The sequence below is a fragment of the Sclerotinia sclerotiorum genome, genomic scaffold (assembly GCF_000146945.2).
Source record: "Sclerotinia sclerotiorum 1980 UF-70 scaffold_4 genomic scaffold, whole genome shotgun sequence".
Lineage (NCBI taxonomy): Eukaryota > Fungi > Ascomycota > Leotiomycetes > Helotiales > Sclerotiniaceae > Sclerotinia > Sclerotinia sclerotiorum.
Genome location: NW_001820832.1, coordinates 565,662 through 589,096, shown reverse-complemented (window position 1 = coordinate 589,096; position 23,435 = coordinate 565,662). Strand labels below are relative to the sequence as shown.

The window sequence follows — 23,435 nt, the reverse complement described above, 5'->3', positions numbered from 1 at the left end:
CCACGTCAATGGCTTCACTAACACAATTTCTTCACAGGTACTAGAGGTCTAGACCCTATAGGGTAATCACTATACATATACTAAGCTCTTTATCTGTTTTGCGGTCAAGATCGCCTTGGTCAGATAGTAAGTTATAAAAACTCTCTCACCGCGCAAACAAAGTCATCGATAGAAGATACGCAACACAATGTATCTTCCATTCATCGGACGGCTCTGCCCGTAAGTTTTATTCCTAGCTATGATATAGGGTGATTGTTGATCAATTATACAGGAGCGAATATTTGGCGCTGGTCAGCTCTTTCTTTCTTGTTGGATTGGAAGCAATAATTAGGGTACTGACGCTTGCACTGCGTGTGTCCCCTCTCTTGAAACATGTCTCGTGGATCATCTAACAGTGGCACAGCTTCGACTATCATAAAACTATGCTATCGAGGTTCGAGGCGGCTCTTTAATCGATTCACATCCCCAGCAGCTAAGAGATCAGAGACACGAAAGCAAGGTTGGAGCAGTCCTTCAGTAGAGTTAAAACGAGGATTAGGACTGACAAATTCAGATATATCCACCTCGATTCGAAATGCTTCAGACTTTGTAGATCTCTGCGAATTAGCTGGTTATTATGCCGAAGAACATGTTGTACAGACCGGAGATGGCTACTTGCTATGTCTTCATCGGCTCGGTTGGAAGAAAGGAGAAGAAAATACAAAAGTCAATAGTGGATCAAACAGCATCAAGAAGCCTGTTGTATATCTACACCATGGCTTGCTCATGAATAGTGAGGTTTGGGTATGTTTAACTGATAAAGAGAGATGCTTAGCTTTCACCCTGGTGGACAGAGGGTATGATGTTTGGGTAAGTTCAACCCGTGTTAATATCGCTCACACAAGAGACTAACGATTGGTAGCTTGGAAACAATCGTGGAAACAAATATTCTAAGAAGTCCATCCACCATTCACCAGCAGACACGGCATTTTGGGACTTCTCAATGGATGAATTTGCTTTCCATGATATCCCAGACACCATTCAATACATACTTGACACAACCTCTGCGCCATCCCTGTCGTATATTGGATTCTCTCAAGGAACAGCTCAAGCCTTCGCAACTTTGGCTGTTCATCCGAAACTCAACGATCAAATTAATGTATTCATTGCGCTTGCACCTGCGACGTCCCCAGCTGGTCTCTCGAATGGCATAGTAGATGCCCTTATCAAAGCATCGCCTCAAGTCCTATTTCTTCTTTTCGGCCGTCGCTCCATCCTCTCATCAGCAACTATGTGGCAATCCATACTCTACCCTCCAATTTTTGTTCGTCTCATCGATATGGGCTTGTCGTTTCTCTTTGGTTGGCACGCCAAAAACATATCCACATCACAGAAGCTCGCAGCCTACCCTCATTTGTACTCTTTCACCAGTACAAAATCCGTTGTCCACTGGTTTCAAATTATCCGCACCAAGTCATTCCAAATGTACGATGATGAGCCGCAGCCTGTTTTCAGTGGAGTAGACAGATACACTAAAGTGGCCAAATTTCCAACTCGCAATATCAAAACTCCAATCGTTTTACTATATGGCGGCAGCGACTCACTAGTCGATATAAATGTAATGTTGAAACAACTTCCGAACCACACAAGCCATATCGAAATTGCCCACTATGAGCACCTTGATTTTCTCTGGGCTCGAGGAGTCGACACTCTAGTTTTCCCGCACGTTTTTGACGCTTTGGAATCCTTCTACAATGCAGATCATTCGAAAGAGGAGTACGAACATTATAATCGCGCCCGTACTAACTCACTGCGCATTGGTGCAAACAACGACAGACTGTTGACCTACTTGAGCGAAGAGGATAGCCAGTCATTAGAAAGTGGAACATACGCCGACGCGGACCCAACTACCATATTACAGCCTGGTGACGAATCGTCAGCCGATCTCAAAATGATCGATGATATATACAACCATAATAGTGCACGAAAACGCGTCAAGCTCGTTTCTAGAAACTCCCATGTCAACAATGATAACTCTTCCGATTCTGCTATCGGTGTCAATACATCCAATTCATTCCCTCAATTCGATGGCTCACATCATGTGCTCAAACCAAAACCTCAGCCCCTTCTCGATAGCGCACAAGGAACACCCTCCACGCCCCCATCAAATTTTCATCCTCCTCTTTCTCCCTCTAATTCCCGCATACCAATCACTACCCCCTCACCACAACCCAACTCCCAAACCCAAACATCGACTCCCGCCCGCCTTCGAACACCCCTTCGCAGCAGTTCTATCGGCAGCAACATTTCCTTCGAAACAAAAGGAAAGAAAAGCAGAGCCGGAAGTATAAGTGGAAGTGGCATTAGCCTGGGTGTGGGCCGTGCTGTAGGTGGCGTAGTATCTGGTTTAGGAGAAGGTACTAGGGGAAAAGAAGACGTGTATGTGAGTGATGGGGCTAGAAGCGGAGGAGACAGTGGTGCGAGCGGGAACGATACCGGGAAGGAAAATACAAAAGAAAGTGGAAGTACGAAGGGTTTTGGGGGAGTATTGAGGAGGAAACCGGAGAGGAAAGAAGATGATGGATCATAGTGAAGAATGAGATTGGTTTACGAATTGGATATTGCACACACGATCGTTGGGAACGATTAATTAATAGAACTGCCGTATATTTACTGGCTCATTGATCCTCAAGATAGGATTACACATCTTGACGGGTTTATTTGTATATAGAAATGGGAGATGAAATTATAATGAACACCCAGCTAATAGGGGCGTCTGGGTTGGATCGAAACTTGCGATGGATGGAAAAGATGAGACGCGAGCTTTCCTGATATTAGCCGCGGCATGAGTACATAAGTTAGTTAATTAATTACTTTCATACATACCTACATAATAATATCTTATGTCTATACGAGTATATTTAATTCCTATCCCATGATTTCTTATTCTGTTCTTCTCCAATCCATCTATTTGCTACTTTACTTATATAACCCCTTTGCAAGCGTTTCTTCTTTCCATTTCTTCCTTTCCTTTTCATTTCAATCAATTGAACACTTATAGATATAATGCACTAGAATTTACGCCTAGTTTCTACTCTCATTCGCTTTCATCTATCCAAACCGGTAATTATCCGGCTACACTTGATGATTCATACAATATGGACTCGACCTTGGGTTATAAAAGCTCCAAGGGAACAGGCATAATGACCTCACTGACTACATCCCCAAGGGTAGGACAATAAAAGTGACGAATATAGAGGCTGTACTAACAAATTTTGAGCCTCGTATCCTCCCTCATCTACAAATCTTGAACCTCAGTCTTAACATCACCAATCTTCTTTCCTTTTGTTCCTCCCGGTGTTTCCAAGCCAAAAGTAACCAAAAGTGCCACCCCCATAAGCCCCAGTCCGCCAATACTGTATGCTACTTCTCTGCCTGCCCACCAATAAACACTTGTGAATAATAACGGTCCTAAACCTCTTCCGAGCTGCCCCCAACTTCGCAGATTTCCAAGCTTTCCACCCCTTTCATCCTCGCCTGCTTCAAACGAGCTGAGTGCATTGAGACCGGTGACTACTGTTGCGGTTGTGACTGCGAGGAGAGTAGTAGCAAGATAAAGACCTGAAACAGTGTTGATGCGGGCGAGGAGAAATAGAGCCCCTAGGCATGATACCACACCTATGCGAACGGAAAGGAGCGGTGGAAGTCGTCGAGTCACGCCACCTTGAAGGATAGAGGCTACAAGACCCATATATCCTAAGAGACGGCCATTGAGTGCAGATGTATAACCAAAAAGATCATATGTCATAAAAGGAAGAGAGAATTCCATGCCTGAGAAGAATAGGATGAATGAAAGATGGGTGAGGTTGAGGAGGAAGTGGGAGTTTGTTCTTCCCTGTTTCTTCACCCCGGTAGTACTCGTCGATACCATTCTAGCTTGCGTCTTCTCCCCCGAAGAGCCAGCTACCTTCGTAATCCCATTCGTAGCAGTTGGCTCTCCGTTTAACTTAGCCTGAGCAACTTTACTGGGCAGTGTCTCTGGCAAACATAAATACAAATAAAGTGTTTCCGTCACAATCAAAAACAAAGAGAATCCAGCAGCAGTAGCAAAAGGATTTGCCTGCACAGTACTAATCGTACTGAGCCAAGCACCCAATGCAGGCCCAAATGTAAAGCTTATGCTAAAGCAGATTCCCACCAATGCCATCGTTGCACCGCGTTGTTTCTCGTCTGATATATCTGTAGCAATTGCAATTGCCAGTTGAACATTGCCTTCCGAAAGTCCACCTACGACGCGCGAAAGGAGGAAGGTACGGAAATCGGTGGCGCAAACCCAGAGGAGGACGCTGAGTATATTGCCAGTCATGCTGGCGAGGAGAGCTGTTCGACGACCATATTTATCCGAGAGGGTTCCGATTATGGGGGATGCAAGAGCTTGAAGGAGACTGGATGAATGCCATTAGTAAAGCCGAATCGAAAAGAACAGCGGGTTCATAGCTGCGTACGAGAATAAACTCCCAAGAGCCCCGCCCAATAACACGATGTCATATCGAGAGTCGATCGGTCTAGCAAATGACGCTTTGTATGTATTCAAATATGTCAAAATATGTGCGAGAAGTGTAGGCGACTCAGATGAAGAAGAAAAGGCTGTTGGCGCTTCGAGACTGCTTTCCTATTAGCTATCTATCCGTTTAGTTAAAAAACTGCTATACTGACTTCCTATAGAACTCTAATAGCTTTGGAAATAGAGGTAATATGAATGTGAATCTGCCAAAGTAGCGCGTCAGTTTGCTATCATTCTGCCGGCTTGTTTCATTTGGAAAGTATATCATACGAGATCTGGAATAAATGGGTTAGCTATTTTGCTATCCTTTTCATTTGAATCTGCTAATATAAAACATACCAAATCTAACAACAGCGAAAAGAAAACCACTCTCAACACCTTCTTCCTCGTCGCTGGATCCACCGGCGCAGCCATTCTGTGTTTCCTCTCTCAATGTCTCAATGTCTCAATTCGAGCTGTCTTGATGATTCCTAGATCTGCACCACAAAAAAAGTCACTCGATAGCAAAAGTCCCCCGCGTTCCAAAACAAATCAAGGGCTTTTACAAAGTAGTCCACGCAGCAGAAGAAAGGATTTGGAAAGAAAGAAAACAGTATGATTACCACGATGACAGCATAGTGAGTTAATATGCATGATGATTTTATGTACGGATGATACACGAAACGCCGCGGTGGGACCTGCCTTACGGGCTTATTATTACCCTGTCATCATCAAGGTAGGTATTCCTCATAGCTCCTTCATTCAAATTTCAGATCTTCTCCACAATCATGGCACGTTTTGCTCCCGAGCCCCTCGAAAAAAAGACACGCCTACTCCTTGCAGACCAGGACTCGCCAACAACACTAAAAACTTGACCATGCCCTTCTCCTCCGTAACTTGCTGCAATCACGGCCCCGCTCAAAGTACCTTACCGGTAGTCCAGAATTTATTTGTGGAATACTCATTGATAAAGTCCGAATACGCCAATTGCTAATTGGATCAATAGCTGGAGACTTTTGGTTTATGTTTATTTTTAGAGGCAGGCCATAGTATCGATTAATAGAGGTTATACGAGGTAGACCTAGAGAAAAAGGATTCTTATATCAAATACTGTGCACAGGATATTGAATCTTGCAGATGGTCCTCAGAGCATTTCTTACTATTGGTGGACAAACACAAAATACCAGAGCTGTCTAAAACTGGGTATTGTTCAAATCTCATCCACATACATACTAGGTACATACATACAATAATGCCTTCCCTTCGCTACAAGTCCATCACCATGAAATCTCTGATGATATGCCAACGATGACACCTTGGAACGCAAAAATAACTAAAACCTTTCTTTCCCTTCGTTCAACTTTTTGTAGAATAGAAGAAAGGGTATGCTTTATCATCATAACTCTCAACCATCAATGGAAAAAAATCAATCGGTATCTCCCAAATCCCTATAGAAACAAGAAAACCCATGCCATATACCATGAAAAGCAAGAAAATTGTTATATTCCTCGCTAGTTCTCGTCCGAGTCATCCCTTGCTCCCCGAATCATCACACTGCTGCTGCCCGCATATCGGGGACAAAAAAAATCATGTATCGGAAACAATGGCATATTCCTAAACGCCTTTGTCACACCCAATCCTGCCCAACAGTTCCTTTCTATCGCTGTGCCCTGGAATGCTCACACCACTAGCACTGCTCGTAGTTTTCTTGTATCGACTATTTCTCGATGTTCTTCCCTTCAAGTTGAGTTCTTCCACGCCCACTTCTTCCTCATATGGTTCTCCTTCCAAAAGATGGACTTCCTCGTTCAAGGCTTCCTCGTCCAGATCAATTTCTTCCTCTCCCTCTTCGTTGTCACTTCGAGTATCATCTGCTTGACCACCTCTGATGACTTTAATAGCAACTTGAATAATCATCCAGAACCACATTAATGTGATACCTTGAAGGAACAACAAGGCGCTAAGGAATCCCCATTTGATGTTATTGTTCCAACAAATGATTCCGGCAGGATCTTGGAATGGCTTGAAGAGGTGTCCAAAGCGATCAGGAGCCGGGAAAGGACCAGAAATAGAACCATTTTTACCCTGATAACAACCATAGTTAATGACCTTAGGGATATCGGCCCAAACAGAATAGCATATAATGAGGTAGAAAGCGTGACGGGCCATTACCCAAGAAAGCATGAAAAGTCCGAACATGAAATCGCATAATTTATCGTATCCGAGGTATTTAAGACATTTTGCAAACTATGGAAGCTGTTGTCAGCGTCTGTTAAGAAAGGACAGAGGAGGGTATTTACCGGAAAGAAAAGGTCCACCACGTCCATCAAACAAAGAATTACATTTGCGACTTTAGTTTGGTGATAACCATAACTTGTGAATATCAAGGCAGTCGTAACGATGTGGTGTGTAAACATTTGCCAGTGGTCCTTTCGACGTGCCTCGAGGTTGATAACCATGATTTGCTGGAGCCAGAATGCATACTGGACGAGTATATACCACTTTCGAAGTCCACCAACCTCTCGATTAGGCCAGTTAGTCCATAGCTCAGTCAAATTCCACCAGTAGTCCGAGTTGACATATATGTACTATCCATTTGTTAGCGAGAAGCTTTCCAACGATGTATTCGACTTTAGCTAACCATGCCCAGTGACCAGAACACAGAATAATAGACCATAAGCCAAGCCTGCTCAGCAAATCTGGTCTCGTCCCTCGCAGTCTTCACCCCACCCTTTCTTGCCAATGGCCTCAAGACATAATCCATGAAAGCAGCGCGAAGACCGGTAAAGATCACAATCCAATAGAACACAAGCCAAGCATCATTCCAGCCGGCGCAGTACTCGCCAGACTCTGGGTTATAGTAAGAAAGCTCGAAGAATTTTCGGGTATGTCTGCGGGCTTTTGGAAAACAGATGTGCGTTAAGGAAAGAAGCATCAGGAGATTGACAGATAGTCCTAAGGCTCATTGTTAAAAAAATCTAGAGAAAGATGTCGATAGAGAATTTTACCAGTTTGATGGTCCACAACGAATCTACAAATGATATCCAGAGGGCTATCATCTTTCCTTTTGGCCTTTCTTTTACCCATCACTGGAAGAGCTGGATAATGTGTTGAACTGTCGAGTTTCTTTTCTACAGGAAGAGTAGTGTCTCCATTTTGATGTGCCCACTCTGGCGCAGCTTTGTTTGTCCCATCTTGAATTGCATCGATTGGAAAATTTGAGCTCATGGCGACTTAAGAAACGGAGAGGGAGGGGGAAAGTAAATTTTAATCCGGTAGTTTGACAATTGTTGAGGTTCAATTGAGTGAGGAATACATATATTTCTCTCTCAATTGTCCTTTAAAACCCGAAATTTGAAGTGAGTGAATACAACATAGAATACTTTATGGTTCGTATGCAATAGGATAATAAAACCAGTCCGAGTTCGAGTCAAAACGAATGTGGGCTAGGGACAGTACGGGAATAGACAATGGAAAGGTGGATGGTGGATGGGACAGTTTTGATGTATCTGGCAGGGTAAGAAGAGGGCGGTGAATATTTTCCAATGTTCCGACTCACTGTTGTACTTTTTTTTTTGACGAGGGATTTGCATCAACAGGTGGAGTTGGATGGGGAACCAATTTGGGTGAGTGGCTGCAGCTTCTGTGAAGGGGTTCGTTTTACATTTAAAAGAAAAAGGTGGTCCGATCGACGAATCAAAATGATGATACTGTCATCGTGCGAGTCAGATTCGAGAAGAATGCATTTGTTAATTTGTGAAGAGAGAATAACATCCAGACGTATATATACAGAGATAGGTAGATAGGTATCGGATACCTATCTAGATGTGTGAGTAACTCAGTTGGGGAGCCAGGAAGTGAGGAGGAAAGTTTCTTCGTTTCCCTCCTTCATGTTTCTATGAGAAAATGACCCACGAACAACATTAATTGGCTTGGTTATCTCCAGTTCTATCTGACTTTGACCACTTTTTTCCTCCGGAATATGTTTTACGGGACTCGGGAGGACCCCTCCTCAATATGCACTAAGCGTTCTAGGTCTAGATCTGCTACATACCGGTATTAGAGAAGCGATGATATCAAGCTGATCGATACTTTAAACTTTGAATCACTTCAAGAGCTGAAAGACTATCTTCTAGACGTTACAAGGGATGTATCATGCAAGTATCGTGCCGCGCCAGTATGTGCACATAGCACAAATAACTTTTTCGTTGAGGAGCTTTCTTCGGGATTTTTTGTTACCCCTTCAGTATCAGTTAGACCCCTGACCCAGATAGGAGGGGATAATTCAACAAGCTTAGACCTGTCATACCTGGGCAGCTTCACCAAAAACATCATGGCACAAAAGATTTCCAGCATATAAACTGACGACGTATACATTGAATGTGGATTTGCTCCATGTAAAGGGGAAAAAAACCATTAAAACAGATTAACCACCCAAAAGACCCACAGAAACCCCATCCCAATACTACCAATTTTCAAATTAACCCTTTAAACCCCCCTAATTGTTAGTTACCATTGAAAGTCTTATTGTAAACACCAGACGGCACCGTACGTAAGTAGCCCCTCAATGCCACCCTCTGACAACAGTATCCTCCCTAGTTATTTTGCTGGCTGTTGAGAATTCGGAGAATGGCCAAAAACAGGTTGATGATGTCAAGATAAAGACTAATAGCCGCCGCGATCTCTTCCTCCACATGGTAATGTCTCATAATCAGTTGGGTATCAACAAGAATGTAGCCGGAAAATATAACGGCGGTGATACCGGAATAAATCAACTCGACAGTACTGTTGCCTGGGAAGAACATAGCCATGAATCCGAAGAGAATCAATGCCCACAGTCCACCAAAGAGATAAGGCATCCATGACGTAAAGTCATATTTGGTTTGGCAGGCAAATAGCGTGAGCGCGACAAATATTCCAGCGGTGAGCAATACAGCTTGAAGAACAATGCGGGAATCGAATGTTGATACGATGACCGATATTGTGTATGCTTCGAGCGCTGTGAATCCTCCGAGGAACAGTAGGTTGGTTGGATAAGATTTCCGCTTCCAGTATGTCAAAAGCATAAAACCAATTGCGCCGAACATCTGTGACTGTCAGCTTTATCCCGTTATTGCTGAGAGATTCAACATACTGAAGTCCATAACAACCAAGTGTTTGACTGAATCCACGTTTTGTAGGATTGGCTGAAGAAAGAAACAGAGCTTAGAGCTGCTGTGGCGATGAGCTGCACAGAGCTGGCAACACATTAACACAACGGAAGCATCTTGTAGAATTGCGCAACACTCACAGAATCGCATAAACCTTTCGGACAAACTGAAGAATTGTTAAGAAATGTGACATCGAGGTTATTGACAATATAGCTCTACATACCTGCATCCGAATTTCAATAGTTGCTTCAGCGACAGAGCCTCCAAACTACACCTTTGTCAGAATACCTGTTCCAAGTACTAAGTCGCAATCTTGTATATACCTTAAAGTCATCCGGAATATTATCCTCGCTGCTTCTTGGACCCCCTCCTAGAAGAGCTTCATTATCTGCCGATGAAGAAGGTTCGGCGTAAGATGGAGGGGCTTGCGAATAATGAGCAGGATCATCAAGCGAGTCTCGCTGGGAAGCGCGAGAGTATTTTGTGTTCGACGCCATATGTTCTTGAATCTGAAAGATTAGTTAATGATGGTCAGCGATGCACTGGCGGTAGTGCTGTTGAAGAAACGAAAAGTGGTGTTGAAGTGATTGTCTAGACGAGATGAGGTACTGAGGAGAGGCACTGTCCATAGAATACCGAAGAAGCATAACGTAATCGTCATATGATGGGGTAGTACCTACCTACACCGTACGGAGTACATTAGCGCTGCCTGAAAAAGAAATGTTCCTGATTATTATGGGCAATCTGAAAATGATAGTTGCTTTGTTTTTCTTAAACTCATTCGTCAATTTTTATTATGGTTCAATATGACCATTTACCACACAATAATAGGTTTTGCAATCATGATATTAATCTCACCCAATTTAATGTGAAAATACACAATCACTGAAAATATATTCCCAGGATAGCTCTGATGTCTTCAAGAATTATTGACCTAATAAGAAATAAATATCGATTTAGCTGCACATTAGAAGGCAATAAGAAACTACGTTATTATCTGTTTGAAAAGCCAGAATAAATGCAGCGCCGTCAACGACCTGCAAAAAAGAAAATCCCCAGCTCCAGAAATCCGACGAAAGCGTGTGCAGCAATCGACAGGCCTCTCCATCGCCACCAGTCATCCATCCATGTTTCTATGCATAAACACATTTCCCCTGTACATATCACCATTAAGCTTCAGCATCCGCTGACGTGCGTGTTCCGTTAGCTGCCTCGAGATGAGCACTTTGCTCGCGTTGCATTCTAGCCTCGATCTCCTTCAATTGACTCTCACGAGCTAACAGCTCTTGTCGCTTAACTTCAATCTCTCTTTGTACTTTGATCTCGACTTCTCTAAGCTTCTCCTCCTCACGGCGGAGTTGCTCTTCCTTTAGACGGACAGATTGAGAGGCCAAGTCCTCAGGATTCATAGAAGCATCACTGTAAAGTCATTAGCATTTATCAAGTACAATTAAATCGAAACGAAAACATACTTTCCACGACCACCATCAACACTCTTGCTAAGCTTCTCGGTACGGTAATTTTCATACAAGAAATCGTGAGTGATTTCCTTCAAATCTGCCAAATGGCTGTGTAAGAGAGCACTTCGAATGGCAAGGAAGTCCGAATGTCTTGGGTCATCGACCTCTACAACACCCCATGGATATTGTCTTGCACGAACTTGGCGTCCACCAATGTCAACAACCTCCTCGGATCCTACAATGGCGAATGGCATCAAACCACGAAGCTCTGCATTCTCCTCGACTGTGTCTTCATCGTCCTCCTCGATGTCGTAAGGAAAGTTGTAGACAGGAATTCTGTAATGCTCAATATCCTCCATGACAAGCTTTTTTGATTCTGCAAGCTCAGCGGGTGTCAAGGAATCGGCCTTTCCAATGACTGGAATAACGTTAACTCTGGGGGAGAGGCGCTTCATGAGCTCGATATCTAGTTCGCGGAGGCTATGAGAAACGTCAGCTTGGAGTCGCAAGATAAACGTCGAGATTCGACATACCCGTGGCCGGTAGGCGTGATGAAATAAAGTAGAGCATGCACACGGTTGTCGCTCAAACGAGGATTACGCTTGATACGGGACTCCTCTGCCAAAATACCGTCGTGTTGTCTCTCAAGGTAACCCACAATTTCTCCAAAACTTCGCATCTGTCAGCTAGAAAACTTCACGTTATAATTTGTTCCTCCTACCTTGCCTCATTGTCGATTTGGTCCCCGAAGCCAGGAGTGTCGACAATTGTGAGTGAAATACGGGTTCCTTCTTCATCTAATTCCAGCTCTATGAAGGCGTCAGTGAGGATTAAATTTCATTCAATGGCTAATCGAAGTGGTACCGACCAACTGTGATTGGCTTAATCTTAACACCCTCCTCAAGATGAGCATTCGCCGCATCATCGGAGTCCTTGCCAGGAAGAACCTTTGTGCCGCATAAAGTATTCACGAAAGTAGTTCGTCCTGAGAGATCCAGTCAATACCACCGCTCATTTTTATGTGTTTCGTGTCACCGTACCTGTGCCTGATGCACCGCAAACCATCAAACAGAACTGAATACCCTTCTTGACGTTCTTCTTCTTTCGCATCTTAATCTATCAAATCACTGAGTTAGTATTGATAAACTTCCAAAATGAGAAAACAACCCCAGAGAACTGTTGAGGAAGTTGCGGTCAGATTGTCCAGACTTGGATGCAGACCACCAAGTTGTCGATAGGGATAAACGTACAGCATTCAATGGAGACGACATGATGGTCTTATTATTACGAGGCTTTAGCCACGAAGGAAAACGATTGAACTGGGTTGTAAATATAAGAGGGCAAGATAAATTGAAGAAGAAGAGTCGATGGAAAGAATGTAATTGCTTTCAGTCTATTGAAATTTTGAAATTGAAGTCGCTGGATTTATCTCTCGTAAACTATCCATCAACAAGTCGTTGCTTCTTCAGGTCAGGGGAATAATTAGCGAAATGGGTGGTAGATTAAACGCTTTACCCAATTTAGCAGCGGATGATATGAGCTTGTGCGAGGCTGAGAGAAGGGATTTCCTGGGGTGTTACAATCGGTACCTGTTCTTTATCTTGGAGGAGAAGACCTAACAATAGGTACGTACCTAGTAGGTAGGTAATAATAATACTTAGCTACATGGGGTCGACTTTTCTTATCAATTTCAACAAATTTCACAACATCATATTCACTCACTCAACTTGAAGGGAAAGGTCCTGCAATTAGCTTTACATGATTAGCACTGAATGTCAACATTCCCAGCTACAAGCTAATGTCTGTCATGGTTTGGACATGTTTATTGAAAGGTTCAAAATGTTTGGGGCCGTGTCGACACTGAGTATTTATTATTGCGATTACGAACGGTGGATAGGGTGCATTGTTGTTGATAGCCTGCCTGATTGATAGCTTAGCAGCCTTACGGTCCCGTATCATCATATCATCCAGTACATTCAGCATATCACCCACTTCAAACATCGATATCTAGGACACACTCGTTGCCCCAAATCTTTTGAATTACTCAAAACTAGGAGACTCGCTAGTGATGAAGGGCCGTACAAGTTCCTGACAAATTCTACTCTATTTTTATTCATCCTTTCGTTGGGCATTACAAGACAAACAATATTAATATTGTGGCACGTTATCGCTATCAAAGATGAATACCAGACCAGCGATAGAGAACTCGAGGAATCCCGCAGCCTTATCGGCTTCCTTCAACCACGATGCCAGCTGCTTTGCCATTGGACTTGATACAGGATTTCGTGGTACGTTTCTAGGCAGCTCCTTAGTATATATAGGTGACCTAATTGAAAAATATAGTATTCAACACAGAAGGATGTCAACAACGAGTTACCAGAGGTATTTATCAACCACAACGTCGCGGATGGGCCACGCTGATTGGGAGGTAGATTTCAACGGCGGAGTTGGAATAGCAGAAATGCTTGGAAAGACCAACTATATCGCACTAGTTGGTGGCGGAAAACAACCAAAGTTCGCTCAAAATAAGGCAAGCAGATACTGGAAATGTGAATTTGTGTTTGAAACCTAACATCGTTGTAGGTAATCATCTGGGATGATTCGAAACGAAAGATCGCCACACAACTATCGCTTCTTACGTCTGTTAGAGGGGTTCGGATTTCGAGGACTCACATAGTTGTCGCACTTTTGAACAGCATACGCGTCTACCTCTTCCATAGTACGCCTGAGCTATATCAGGCTTTCGAAACTGCAGGAAATCCTTATGGTTTATGCTGCTTGGGGACCAGTATCTTGATATTTCCTGGTAGAACGGTTGGTCAAGTACAAGTGGTTGAACTCAGTACTGGAAACGTCAGCATTATACCCGCTCATTCGGGGGCTCTCCGAGCTCTAGCTTTAAGTCGTGATGAGGAGGTCATTGCAACTGCCAGCGAAACCGTACGTCCTCATTCATTGCCCATGTGTTTTTGAAAAGTTCCTAAGCTCATATCAACGCAGGGTACACTTGTCCGGGTGTTTGCAACAAGCAATTGTGCGAAAATAGCTGAACTCAGACGAGGTGTTGACCATGCTGATATTTTCTCTATTTCCATTGCTCCTTCAGGTCAGCTCCTAGCTGTTACTTCAGATAAGTCTACGCTCCATATTTTCGATATTCCACATCCCTCGAAGCCTCCGAGATCTGAATCAGAGCTTGGTCATCGACGGCTTACATCCCTTGGAGGTGGTGGCATCAGTAGTCCATCGACGCCGGATTCTGATACCAGCAACAAATGGGGAATTCTAGGGAGACTCCCTTTGATGCCTCGAGTGTTCTCAGATGTATACTCTTTTGCTACAGCGGCATTTTCCACTGGCGAGGAGCCTTTGTCGGCGTCTTCTAATCCACTAACAGCAAGCGAGGCTGGACCAAAACCCACAAAAGGTCTCATTGGATGGACAAGTGATGAAAGTTTGATTGTTGTCGGAGCAGGCACCGACAGTCGATGGGAGAAGTTTATCATTGCCGAGGGTGAAGATGGCAAGCGTTACTGCATAAGGGATGGCTGGAAGAGGGTTCTGAGAGTCGAGTAGATTCACTTTCCTTTTAATGCATATATATCACGGCACGGTAAGGAGTCAGGATACCATCATAATCGGAGTTATTAGGGTACGTCGTGTATGGGTGAACATTGCGCATGGATTTGAGGCTTATTTATGCACGAGAGCTTGCATATACCACCAACTGGATCATAGAATTGTTAATAAGTCAATACTAATAAGGCCTTCTTTCTATACTTCATTAATACTGCCGCCGTGTATCATGTCTGTTCTCCCTTGAATCATCTCTTCTCCTGTCGCGTCGCTCGCTAGTCCTATCCTTGTCCCTATCATCTCGTTCGTAATCACGATGCCTCGTCGCATCTCTATCCCTATCTTTCCGTGATCGAGAAACGTGTTTATCAGCCTCATTCTCACTTGGTGACCATTCTCGCCGCGATCTCCTATCTCTATTATCTTCTGGGTATCTCTTCCTGGACTCGCGATCTCGATCCCGCTCTCTATCGTGACCATGTGATCTATGCCGAGATCGATGACTACCATCCAAATCTTCCTCATCCTTAATGTATCTAGACCTATGGTGATGTCTATGCTTTCTGCTTTTTTCCGACTTGTCGGGTTTACTTCTCTCTTTCGCCCTCCCCAGTGCCTTCGCGACCTCTTCCTTTTTCTCCTCAATTAAGAATGCCTTCATCGGATCATCCTCGTCATGATCTCTAATTAAAAGCGCCAATTCCCTCTCCTCTTTAAGCATCGGCCTCTGCTCTTCTTCATCCTCACTGCCCTCACTCTCCGCACTGGTCCTTCTTCTCTTCCGCCGCTCGTCCCCTTCATCATCTAAACCTCCATTCAGATCCATCCCAGTATCCTCTTCTCCCTCCTTCCTCTTATATCTCGTATGATCTACCTTCAAAGTCCTCCCAGCAATTACTGCGCCTCCTAAATTATCGACAGCTAAATCCGTGCTCCTCTGGTCCTCATATTTCAAAAAAGCAAAACCTTTGGATTTTCCGGTCTCTTTGTCCCGCACCAAATTGATGTATGTAGGTTCGCCATATTGTGAGAATATAGTTAAGACATCGCCTTCGGAAAGCTCAAAAGGGAGTCCGCCGATATAAATATAAGCTGTATCGCGATAGTCTGTGTGCCATGATGCAGATGGAGGGCTAGGGATCAGTTAGTAAATATACTTTATCTCGATGTGATTCAGAAAAATGAATGCGACTTACACTCCATTTTCCAATTCACGTCTATTAAGCTCTTGAATCTGACGAATGCTATTCATTTTGTTGTATGTAGAGAATGAACATTTATGGTGAGGCGGAAACACAGAGACAAGGCTGTCAAAATTAAAAGGTTTGGCCCCTGCCTCGCGTGTTCAATGCATTGATTCCCGTTCACAACTTTATGAAGCTTCCCCAAACCACAGAACTTGAGGAACTCCAGATCAACCAATGCGATAAATACGAAACTCTTCGATCCTTTGCTCGAAATATCGGATGGGAAATTTTTGGGCCGGGAAGAACCAACAAACAAACTCAGGTTTGAAAGATTGACCTACAAACTGCATGGTTACGAGTGCAATATAGGGGAAAGGAAGTAAATAACCCTTTCAAGGCAGCGAATATGGCGAACAATAGGGCATCGACGTATACGCAAGCTACGACATCAACGGATGATGAGGAGAAGAAGGATATGTGGTCATCTATGTTGGATGGAGTAGCTAGTGGGAAAAGATTACCGGAGAAGAATATCCTTGTGCTAGGTACCGCAGCAGCATTCCGATGTGCCAACGAGGGGAAATACTAATGTGAAGTAGGAGGGACCGCGGATTCACAGAAAGAATTTTTAGAGGCTTTGTCGGTGGATGAGACTAGGAAATCACAGGATAGACAGAGTAGCAAACAACCTCCTATTGCAAACAACTTTGCTCTGGGGTACACATATCATGATGTTTTGGATGCAGATCATGAAGGTATGCTTCAGCTCAATAGAACTAACCCTTCAATTGAAAATCTAACATTACCTAGATATCTTGGCTCGATTATCTTTATATTTACTTGCGGATCCTTCGCCCTCCTTCACACCTCTAATGCAGCCACTTCTCACACCACAAACGATCCCAAATACACTTATTGTCATACTACTAGACTGGTCGCAACCATGGTTCTGGCTGAGGGAACTGCGGGACTGGATACGTCTCCTGCGGCCGTTACTGATATCTCTGGATGAAGATTGCAAAGAGAAAATGGAGGAGGTTATGATTAGTTGGAGGGATAGAGGGCGCGGTGGGAGTAGCTTGGATGGTGGGGGAAGTACTGCTACTGAGGGAGATGTTAGCCTGCCTTTGGGTCCCGGAGAATGGGAAGAAGCCTTGGGTTTACCGCTATGTGTGGTTTGTCAAAATGTAAGTCCTATTGTGTATGCGCATATATGTGCTCTGTTAACAGGTGTCTAGTCTGACAAAATCGAAAGGCTGGAGAAAGAACGTTCCTGGAGGGAAGATGAATTTGACTTCGTTCTGCAGTTTTTGCGCACAACCCTCCTCAAGCGTGAGTTTGACCTTTACTACATTCACACACACATGCTAACTACGTCAGATGGGGCGTCCCTCATATACACAACACCTGGGGTTATTAGTCCACTGCAAGGTTTAATACACTCGTCTCTCGGCATACACTCTCTCCTCAAAAAGCAACCTATTAGGCACAATCTCATTGATCGCGACAAGGTAGTCGTGCCACCCAATTGGGACTCCTGGGGTAAAATACGAGTATTGCGCGAAGGTTTCAACGTGGAGGAAGTGAACAAAGGCTGGTCATTTGACATTGAAGAAGATTCAAGCAGTGATGATGGTACACACTCACAACCACCAGAATCTGTTGCTGAGAGCGCGGTCTCAGCATATGAAGAAGTTATCCGGGATCCCAGTCTCGATGCCTTGCAAGCGACATCTGCAGAATCACAAGGTCTTAAACTAGAGGTATCCAGCCTTGATGCTCAAAGCTTCCTAGCTTCGCAAGTCGAAATCCTACATAAAATTAGTCAAGGACCAGATGTCTCGAGCGTGGATAGTAGTCGTTTGGTTAATGGCCGCAAGGTGTCGAGTGAGTATGGCAATGGCGAGGAGAAGACATCTGATGAAGGGAGGGTTAGTGAACATATTGGACCGGTGCAGTTCAATATGGGAGGTATTCAGGTCGATGCCGATGATATGTTGCAAAGATTACGGGTATTTATCTCAATAAGGAACGCTTTGGGCAAAAAAAAACTAACAAGGTATAGGAGCGACAAGCATATTCTTCACCAGAGGCAACGACACCAGGCGCACGTATCGACCCATCAGCAGATGGAAAGGTTCAGAACGAAGCATTAGCATCTTTCTTCGCCGGTCTAATGAAACGAGGTGGCAGCGCACAGAATGGTCCTAAACCAGGAGCTTCGTCCTAAGTGTAAGCTTTGCTTTTCCAGCATGGCGTAAGTGGCATAATCAGCCAGAGAGTCTATCCTGGCATCAGCCAAATCAATGTACTAGAATAGGTGATAATGGTGGTCGAGAGGCGAAAGGGGAGATGTTTGAACGAGGAAGACTAAGTGCCTTTTTGCATGATACCCGGAGGACTGGCTAGATGTAATCATATACATTTGTTCCATATCGATGGATCTGACTCGGATTGATCAGGGCGTGGCTCTTGTAAAGATAGAGTGATATGTTGGAGTAGAACTCACGACCTTACCCTAGTTGGGCTCGAGACGAAAATCCGCATTTTGGCTTTTCAATTGAAGTCAGCAAAATCACGAAAATTAATTATTTGAGATATGCAACAAAAACTTTCCAATGGAAAAGATTAGCATGTTATTGGTTTATGATTTTGACTAAAAGTGAAGGTTGTGTTTGCCGGTGCTTTGTGATTGGTCTACGGCCATGCATTATTCTGTTTAGTCTTTTATGAGGAGAAAAGCTTCTCCATAATCATCCTTTGTCGCTGTCTTTTCCCCTCAAATGTTTCATTCATATATGAATCCGGAAACTAATCTCGATACTTCTCTAATAACTTATCATCCCAACTATTCATAGTCCATTAGTTTTCCCATCCTCACTCCCATTTTTAAAATTAGAATCACTCACCTCAGAAATTTCCCACGCAATCCTTCTTCCCTCAACTTCTCGTCAACAGCTAATCCTGCCATGACATCTCCAGGCTGCTCTGGTTTCAATAATTTCCGACCTTCGTGCAATTGGATGAATTTATCTGCATCTTTTTTGTCCATTACTCCGCTGGTACTATGGAAGCGCGCCTCTTTTTGCATGTCGGTGTCGACGACTCCTGGTCGGATGGCCAGGGTGGTGATCAGTGGTTCTTCGGCTGAAAGCGTCTGGGCGAGATGGTTTAGAGCGGCTTTGGAGGAGCCGTAGGGTCCCCATGTGGAATAGGCGGAGACGGCAGCTCCGGAGGAGGTGAGTAAGATGGTGCCTTGGGTGGTGCGGAGATGAGGAATTGATGGAGTTATCTAGATTTGGGGTTAGTTCTCATGTTTATGTTCACGTGGTATGGGAGTAGGAGACGAACAAATGCCAGGGCAGAGAAAAAATTGACGTCAAAGAGGGTACGCCATTCTTCGGGAGTGCTGTCGGCTATGCGTTTTACTGGAGATAGAATCCCGTGGTTGATGATTAGACTGTCGAGTTTGGAAAACCGTTTGATGGTGGTTTCGACGGCTTGTGGTCCTATCTGGTAATGGGGGATTTGATTAGTTGAAAGGTCCAGCTTTGTTCATTGAATTGTACGCAAGAAGTAGAACAGTGAAACTTGATAGTTAGATATATCTGTGATGCAGCCCTTGATCAAGAGGTGGGAACTTCCAAACACCCTTGATCCTGTAGATGGAATCGGCTACCTGCGTCTCTAGCTATACTCTCTAAACCACACAAATCCTTGAAACCAAACGTTTCCCTTGACAACATACCTTAAAATCACTTAAATCCCCAACAACAACTTCAACCTGCTCTGGATACTGTTTCTTCAAGTCTTCCATGGGTTCTGCAGTCCTAGCTACAAGCACCACATTATGTTTTTCCCTCAGAAGTTTCTGAGCAATAGCAAGACCGATTCCACGGCTTGCACCGGTAACAATTATTGTTCGAGGTGACATTGTTGTATAATTTGAAAATGCGAGAGGATAAGTCAAATGGAATCGTTGTACGTGGTGACTATCTGAATGTATGTATGAGTGGGGAGAAAAGCGTGATTGAGTTGATATAATGTGTTTTGGTGGGGCGATTGGAGATCTTTTGTTTGCTGGATGGCTTCTTATGACTGCTTCTGGTAAGCAGGAGATAGCAATATGTTCTCTATTCGGGATATACACAACTGTTCTATATACACATAATGAATAGCTTTTTTGGCCTTATTTAACTTTTTAGATATGATATTTAAAATGTAAATTATTTCATTTTCTATTGGACCATTGGACCATTACGTCATATCACATGCGGGCAGAGCGTAAGGGCGTCGGCATGAAGCTTGCAGCACCAGAGCACTTCCCAATCCATTCCAGTAAAAGTTTCCCGTGGACATTCCTCTCTTGAAGTCCTCCTCTAAATTCTTTATAATGCCCAACACCGTAATTCTCGGCACCGGTATTATCGGTGTCTCAACCGCCTACTATCTCTCTCTCTCCAATGACCCCTCAACCATCCACCTCGTAGATCCATCACCCATTCTTTTCTCTTCTGCTTCTGGCTACGCAGGTGGTTTTCTTTCTCGAGATTGGTTTGCCGAGGAATCATCTGATCTGGGTTCCTTAAGTTTCGAAGAACATAAGAAGCTCGCGGAAGAACATGCTGGTGGTGAAAAATGGGGGTATAGTGTGAGTAAAAGTATGGGTTATGTGAGTCATGTTGCTGCGGAAAATTTGAGGAAGACTGGGAAGAGGGGGGTTAGAGGAGATGATTGGTTGAGAGGGGGTGGAAGTAGAGCGGAGACTGCTAGTGGTAATGATGGTGTTAGTGTAGATGAGATTATAGGTGCTACTGGGCTAGAGGGACCCAAATGGTTGAAAAGAAATGAAGGTGATGAGTTAGAAGTCATCAGTGAAGATGGAAGTACAGCTCAAGTGTGAGTTAGTCTAAAACCTTCTCTCATTCATCCGAAATCACATTAACAAATCAAGTGACCCTCTCAAACTATGTCAATTTCTTCTCAGCACTTGTCTCGCCCGCGGTGTACAACTTCATCACCCTGCAAAAGCCTTATCCGTTCATCAAGATATGAGATCCGAAATATCTAGTATACGTATTTTGAACACCTCCACAAGTATCGAGTCTGATATTCCGTGCACGAAAATTCTAATAGCGGCTGGTGCTTGGTCGCCAGAGGTATTTTCTACCTTGTTCCCGGGGTCAAAGTTAAAGTTACCCGTCTCTAGTCTAGCTGGTCATTCCTTGGTGGTAAGAACACCGAGCTGGAATAATCAGCTGGAGGAGAAGGAATGCCATGCCGTCTTTGCTAGTGATGAGGATGGATATTCTCCTGAGGTGTTCTCTAGGAAGGGTGGTGAGATTTATGTTGCAGGCTTGAACTCTTCGATTATACCATTACCAGGACTTGCAACAGAGTCCAAGATCCAAGAGCATGTTGTGCAGAGGTTAGAGAAGACTGCCAAAACAATGTTTGGCCTTGACGAAAATATTGAAATGGAAGTTGTCAGAAAAGGCTTATGCTTTCGACCTGTTACGAATAGGGGAACGCCAATTCTGGCGAGGATAGCCGATAGTGACTTAGGTGGAATAGAGACTAGGAGTGCTGGAGATGGCGGTGTTTGGCTTGCGGCTGGACATGGTCCTTGGGGCATTAGTATGAGTTTGGGTACTGGCAAAGTAATGGCGGAGATGATACAAGGAAAGGCTACAAGCGCTGATGTCTCGAGATTGGGTTTTTAGCATTGAATAATCTAGATCGTCAAGAATGGTAAACTCGAAATCCTACAAGACATATCTCCCTCGATTAATAATGGAAGAGCTTGGCTGTTGAAATTTTACCTCGCCATAAAACCACTCCAACACTCCCCATCTATACTTCATGGTGAAGTCCGCTATATAGAGCTTGTTGTTTGCAACCCAGAAACTGGAATCTTTGGATCTCTAGTTATATTAAAAGCTAGTAACTTTCCGAATAATGAGTAGTGATCAATGAGGTTTACCAAATCTTGCAGGTCAGTACATTCCAGCCGGATTCAAGGGGTTGAGTGAGTATTTTACTGTATGACATCAAATTGGCCGCGCCGTGTTAGTCAACGAAGGTTCTCCGACCTTTGGGCCTCACGGTTTAGGGGTTAGGAAATCCGGTCTGGTAATCACAACATAAATAACTCGGTGAGAATAGAGCCTGTTAGAACCAATGATAACCTCCAAGTCGACCCATGCCGAGAGAACACGCAGATTCTAGAGGAGGTTTAGGTTTTGCTTCACCAACATTGAACACTCATGAGAAGAGATTTCTCATGCGGACAAATCCCGTTATAGCATTACAAGAACCACGGGGAATGATGATGGATTAGGATTGTGATAGATGGTCCAATTGAGTAGAAGGGAAAATGACTCGTGTTTCACTCGTGCATTTTCCATCGTGCATGGCTATGCAGAGGATGTTCCGTGTATTCGCATTGCTAATGTTGAAGGCGCAGGGTATTTTCATGAACTGACACAATTATTTTTGTACTAACAATCAGAGTAGTAGCCAGCAAAGCCAGGGTGGGTGGATGGATACCGGGTTGCTGAGCAAACACGTAGTAAAATGTGAACAACAGTATAATTTCAAGGAATGCACTTGCTTATAATTTTGCCTATGTTGGGCCTACAGCCGATAGCCTAGGATCTCCACAATGTCTATGAATTAATTACTGAGGTTTTGCAAAATACTTTGAGCCATCCAGAGCCGTTGAAGAGAAAATACCAAGTCTTGACGGCGGTCACTTGCCAGAGAGAAGTGATCAAGCTCTAGTCTTCCACTGGAAGAAGTGTCCATAAAAATGCGATCCTGCCATGAACTTCCACTTAAAATTTTCACAGATCGAAGCTAGTAACCATGTCATTGTGCTTGTAAGCGTTACGGCTACAATATTATTTGTAAAGGTATTCCCTCGATTCATTGACGCCATTCCTATTTACAAACACGATCGATTCGTCCAGCAACCCCCCTAACCCCAATACAATATTTACTCATCATCGTAACCACTCAAGGATTTTCTTGGTCCATTTGGGACTGCGCAAGGTATATTCGTCAGTAATTGCGAGTATCAATAGCTTTCATAGAGCAATTTATGCAAAAACGTACTTGGATATGTCAAAGGAATCTGTGGTCTTGGTCCATCCCCGAGCCTATGGCGGATCTTTGGAACTGTGAGGACGAGGACTGGTCCAATACTTCCAATGGCTATGGAGAAGAAGATAGCGGGCTTTTCAATGGCTGCCCATCGTATGTACCGGAAAGGTTGGGAGAAGAATCGTGGTATTGTGGACGACATTTTGTCTATGATTGTTAGCATATTTCTAAAACATGTAAGATCTTATTCTGCCGGTCAAATGACAGCCAACTCACAAGAATTTTGAATTGCTGGATCCTTCTGCGGGGATTTAAAATCGCTCGAGGCTGGAATTTGGTCGTTGATGTCGCGAGTTTGAAGTAGCATCACGTGTAGCTATCCCACACTAATCGACCCCCCTGTAGCCGCGGGAAACTCTTGGCATTGCATACGTTT

At 43.9% G+C, this 23,435-nt stretch overlaps 11 protein-coding genes across 11 annotated transcripts; 4 read left to right on the top strand and 7 right to left on the bottom strand.

The window, feature by feature from the left end:
- Positions 1-372: 372 nt before the first annotated feature.
- On the top strand, positions 373-2,569 carry SS1G_03319 (hypothetical protein; the record flags this gene model as incomplete). Its single annotated transcript, XM_001595180.1, has 2 exons — positions 373-783; positions 902-2,569. 2 exons carry the CDS (start codon positions 373-375, stop codon positions 2,567-2,569), a joined length of 2,079 nt encoding a protein of 692 aa, XP_001595230.1.
- A 708-nt stretch (positions 2,570-3,277) lies between these two features.
- On the bottom strand, positions 3,278-4,811 carry SS1G_03318 (hypothetical protein; the record flags this gene model as incomplete). Its single annotated transcript, XM_001595179.1, has 3 exons — positions 3,278-4,424; positions 4,485-4,643; positions 4,696-4,811. The coding sequence occupies 3 exons, from the start codon at positions 4,809-4,811 to the stop codon at positions 3,278-3,280; spliced, it is 1,422 nt and encodes a 473-aa protein (XP_001595229.1).
- A 1,325-nt stretch (positions 4,812-6,136) lies between these two features.
- On the bottom strand, positions 6,137-7,750 carry SS1G_03317 (hypothetical protein; the record flags this gene model as incomplete). Its single annotated transcript, XM_001595178.1, has 5 exons — positions 6,137-6,769; positions 6,841-6,872; positions 6,897-7,110; positions 7,164-7,477; positions 7,531-7,750. The coding sequence occupies 5 exons, from the start codon at positions 7,748-7,750 to the stop codon at positions 6,137-6,139; spliced, it is 1,413 nt and encodes a 470-aa protein (XP_001595228.1).
- A 1,367-nt stretch (positions 7,751-9,117) lies between these two features.
- Positions 9,118-10,169, bottom strand: SS1G_03316 (hypothetical protein; the record flags this gene model as incomplete). The annotated part of the gene is made up of 5 exons (XM_001595177.1): positions 9,118-9,609; positions 9,657-9,759; positions 9,813-9,838; positions 9,896-9,940; positions 9,996-10,169. 5 exons carry the CDS (start codon positions 10,167-10,169, stop codon positions 9,118-9,120), a joined length of 840 nt encoding a protein of 279 aa, XP_001595227.1.
- A 672-nt stretch (positions 10,170-10,841) lies between these two features.
- Positions 10,842-12,403, bottom strand: SS1G_03315 (hypothetical protein; the record flags this gene model as incomplete). The annotated part of the gene is made up of 7 exons (XM_001595176.1): positions 10,842-11,091; positions 11,145-11,612; positions 11,666-11,803; positions 11,854-11,941; positions 12,001-12,117; positions 12,173-12,248; positions 12,383-12,403. The coding sequence occupies 7 exons, from the start codon at positions 12,401-12,403 to the stop codon at positions 10,842-10,844; spliced, it is 1,158 nt and encodes a 385-aa protein (XP_001595226.1).
- Positions 12,404-13,311: 908 nt separating this feature from the next.
- SS1G_03314 (hypothetical protein) lies at positions 13,312-14,708 on the top strand (the record flags this gene model as incomplete). The annotated part of the gene is made up of 5 exons (XM_001595175.1): positions 13,312-13,420; positions 13,476-13,514; positions 13,565-13,662; positions 13,716-14,072; positions 14,133-14,708. 5 exons carry the CDS (start codon positions 13,312-13,314, stop codon positions 14,706-14,708), a joined length of 1,179 nt encoding a protein of 392 aa, XP_001595225.1.
- A 281-nt stretch (positions 14,709-14,989) lies between these two features.
- Positions 14,990-15,960, bottom strand: SS1G_03313 (hypothetical protein; the record flags this gene model as incomplete). Its single annotated transcript, XM_001595174.1, has 3 exons — positions 14,990-14,994; positions 15,093-15,841; positions 15,905-15,960. The coding sequence occupies 3 exons, from the start codon at positions 15,958-15,960 to the stop codon at positions 14,990-14,992; spliced, it is 810 nt and encodes a 269-aa protein (XP_001595224.1).
- Positions 15,961-16,301: 341 nt separating this feature from the next.
- SS1G_03312 (hypothetical protein) lies at positions 16,302-18,125 on the top strand (the record flags this gene model as incomplete). The annotated part of the gene is made up of 6 exons (XM_001595173.1): positions 16,302-16,440; positions 16,495-16,650; positions 16,919-17,082; positions 17,134-17,227; positions 17,276-17,907; positions 17,961-18,125. The coding sequence occupies 6 exons, from the start codon at positions 16,302-16,304 to the stop codon at positions 18,123-18,125; spliced, it is 1,350 nt and encodes a 449-aa protein (XP_001595223.1).
- A 581-nt stretch (positions 18,126-18,706) lies between these two features.
- SS1G_03311 (hypothetical protein) lies at positions 18,707-19,829 on the bottom strand (the record flags this gene model as incomplete). The annotated part of the gene is made up of 4 exons (XM_001595172.1): positions 18,707-18,743; positions 18,805-19,187; positions 19,247-19,408; positions 19,644-19,829. The coding sequence occupies 4 exons, from the start codon at positions 19,827-19,829 to the stop codon at positions 18,707-18,709; spliced, it is 768 nt and encodes a 255-aa protein (XP_001595222.1).
- Positions 19,830-20,288: 459 nt separating this feature from the next.
- SS1G_03310 (hypothetical protein) lies at positions 20,289-21,618 on the top strand (the record flags this gene model as incomplete). Its single annotated transcript, XM_001595171.1, has 3 exons — positions 20,289-20,794; positions 21,032-21,054; positions 21,110-21,618. The coding sequence occupies 3 exons, from the start codon at positions 20,289-20,291 to the stop codon at positions 21,616-21,618; spliced, it is 1,038 nt and encodes a 345-aa protein (XP_001595221.1).
- Positions 21,619-22,892: 1,274 nt separating this feature from the next.
- On the bottom strand, positions 22,893-23,366 carry SS1G_03309 (hypothetical protein; the record flags this gene model as incomplete). Its single annotated transcript, XM_001595170.1, has 3 exons — positions 22,893-22,939; positions 23,012-23,206; positions 23,276-23,366. The coding sequence occupies 3 exons, from the start codon at positions 23,364-23,366 to the stop codon at positions 22,893-22,895; spliced, it is 333 nt and encodes a 110-aa protein (XP_001595220.1).
- Between the last annotated feature and the right edge of the window lie 69 nt (positions 23,367-23,435).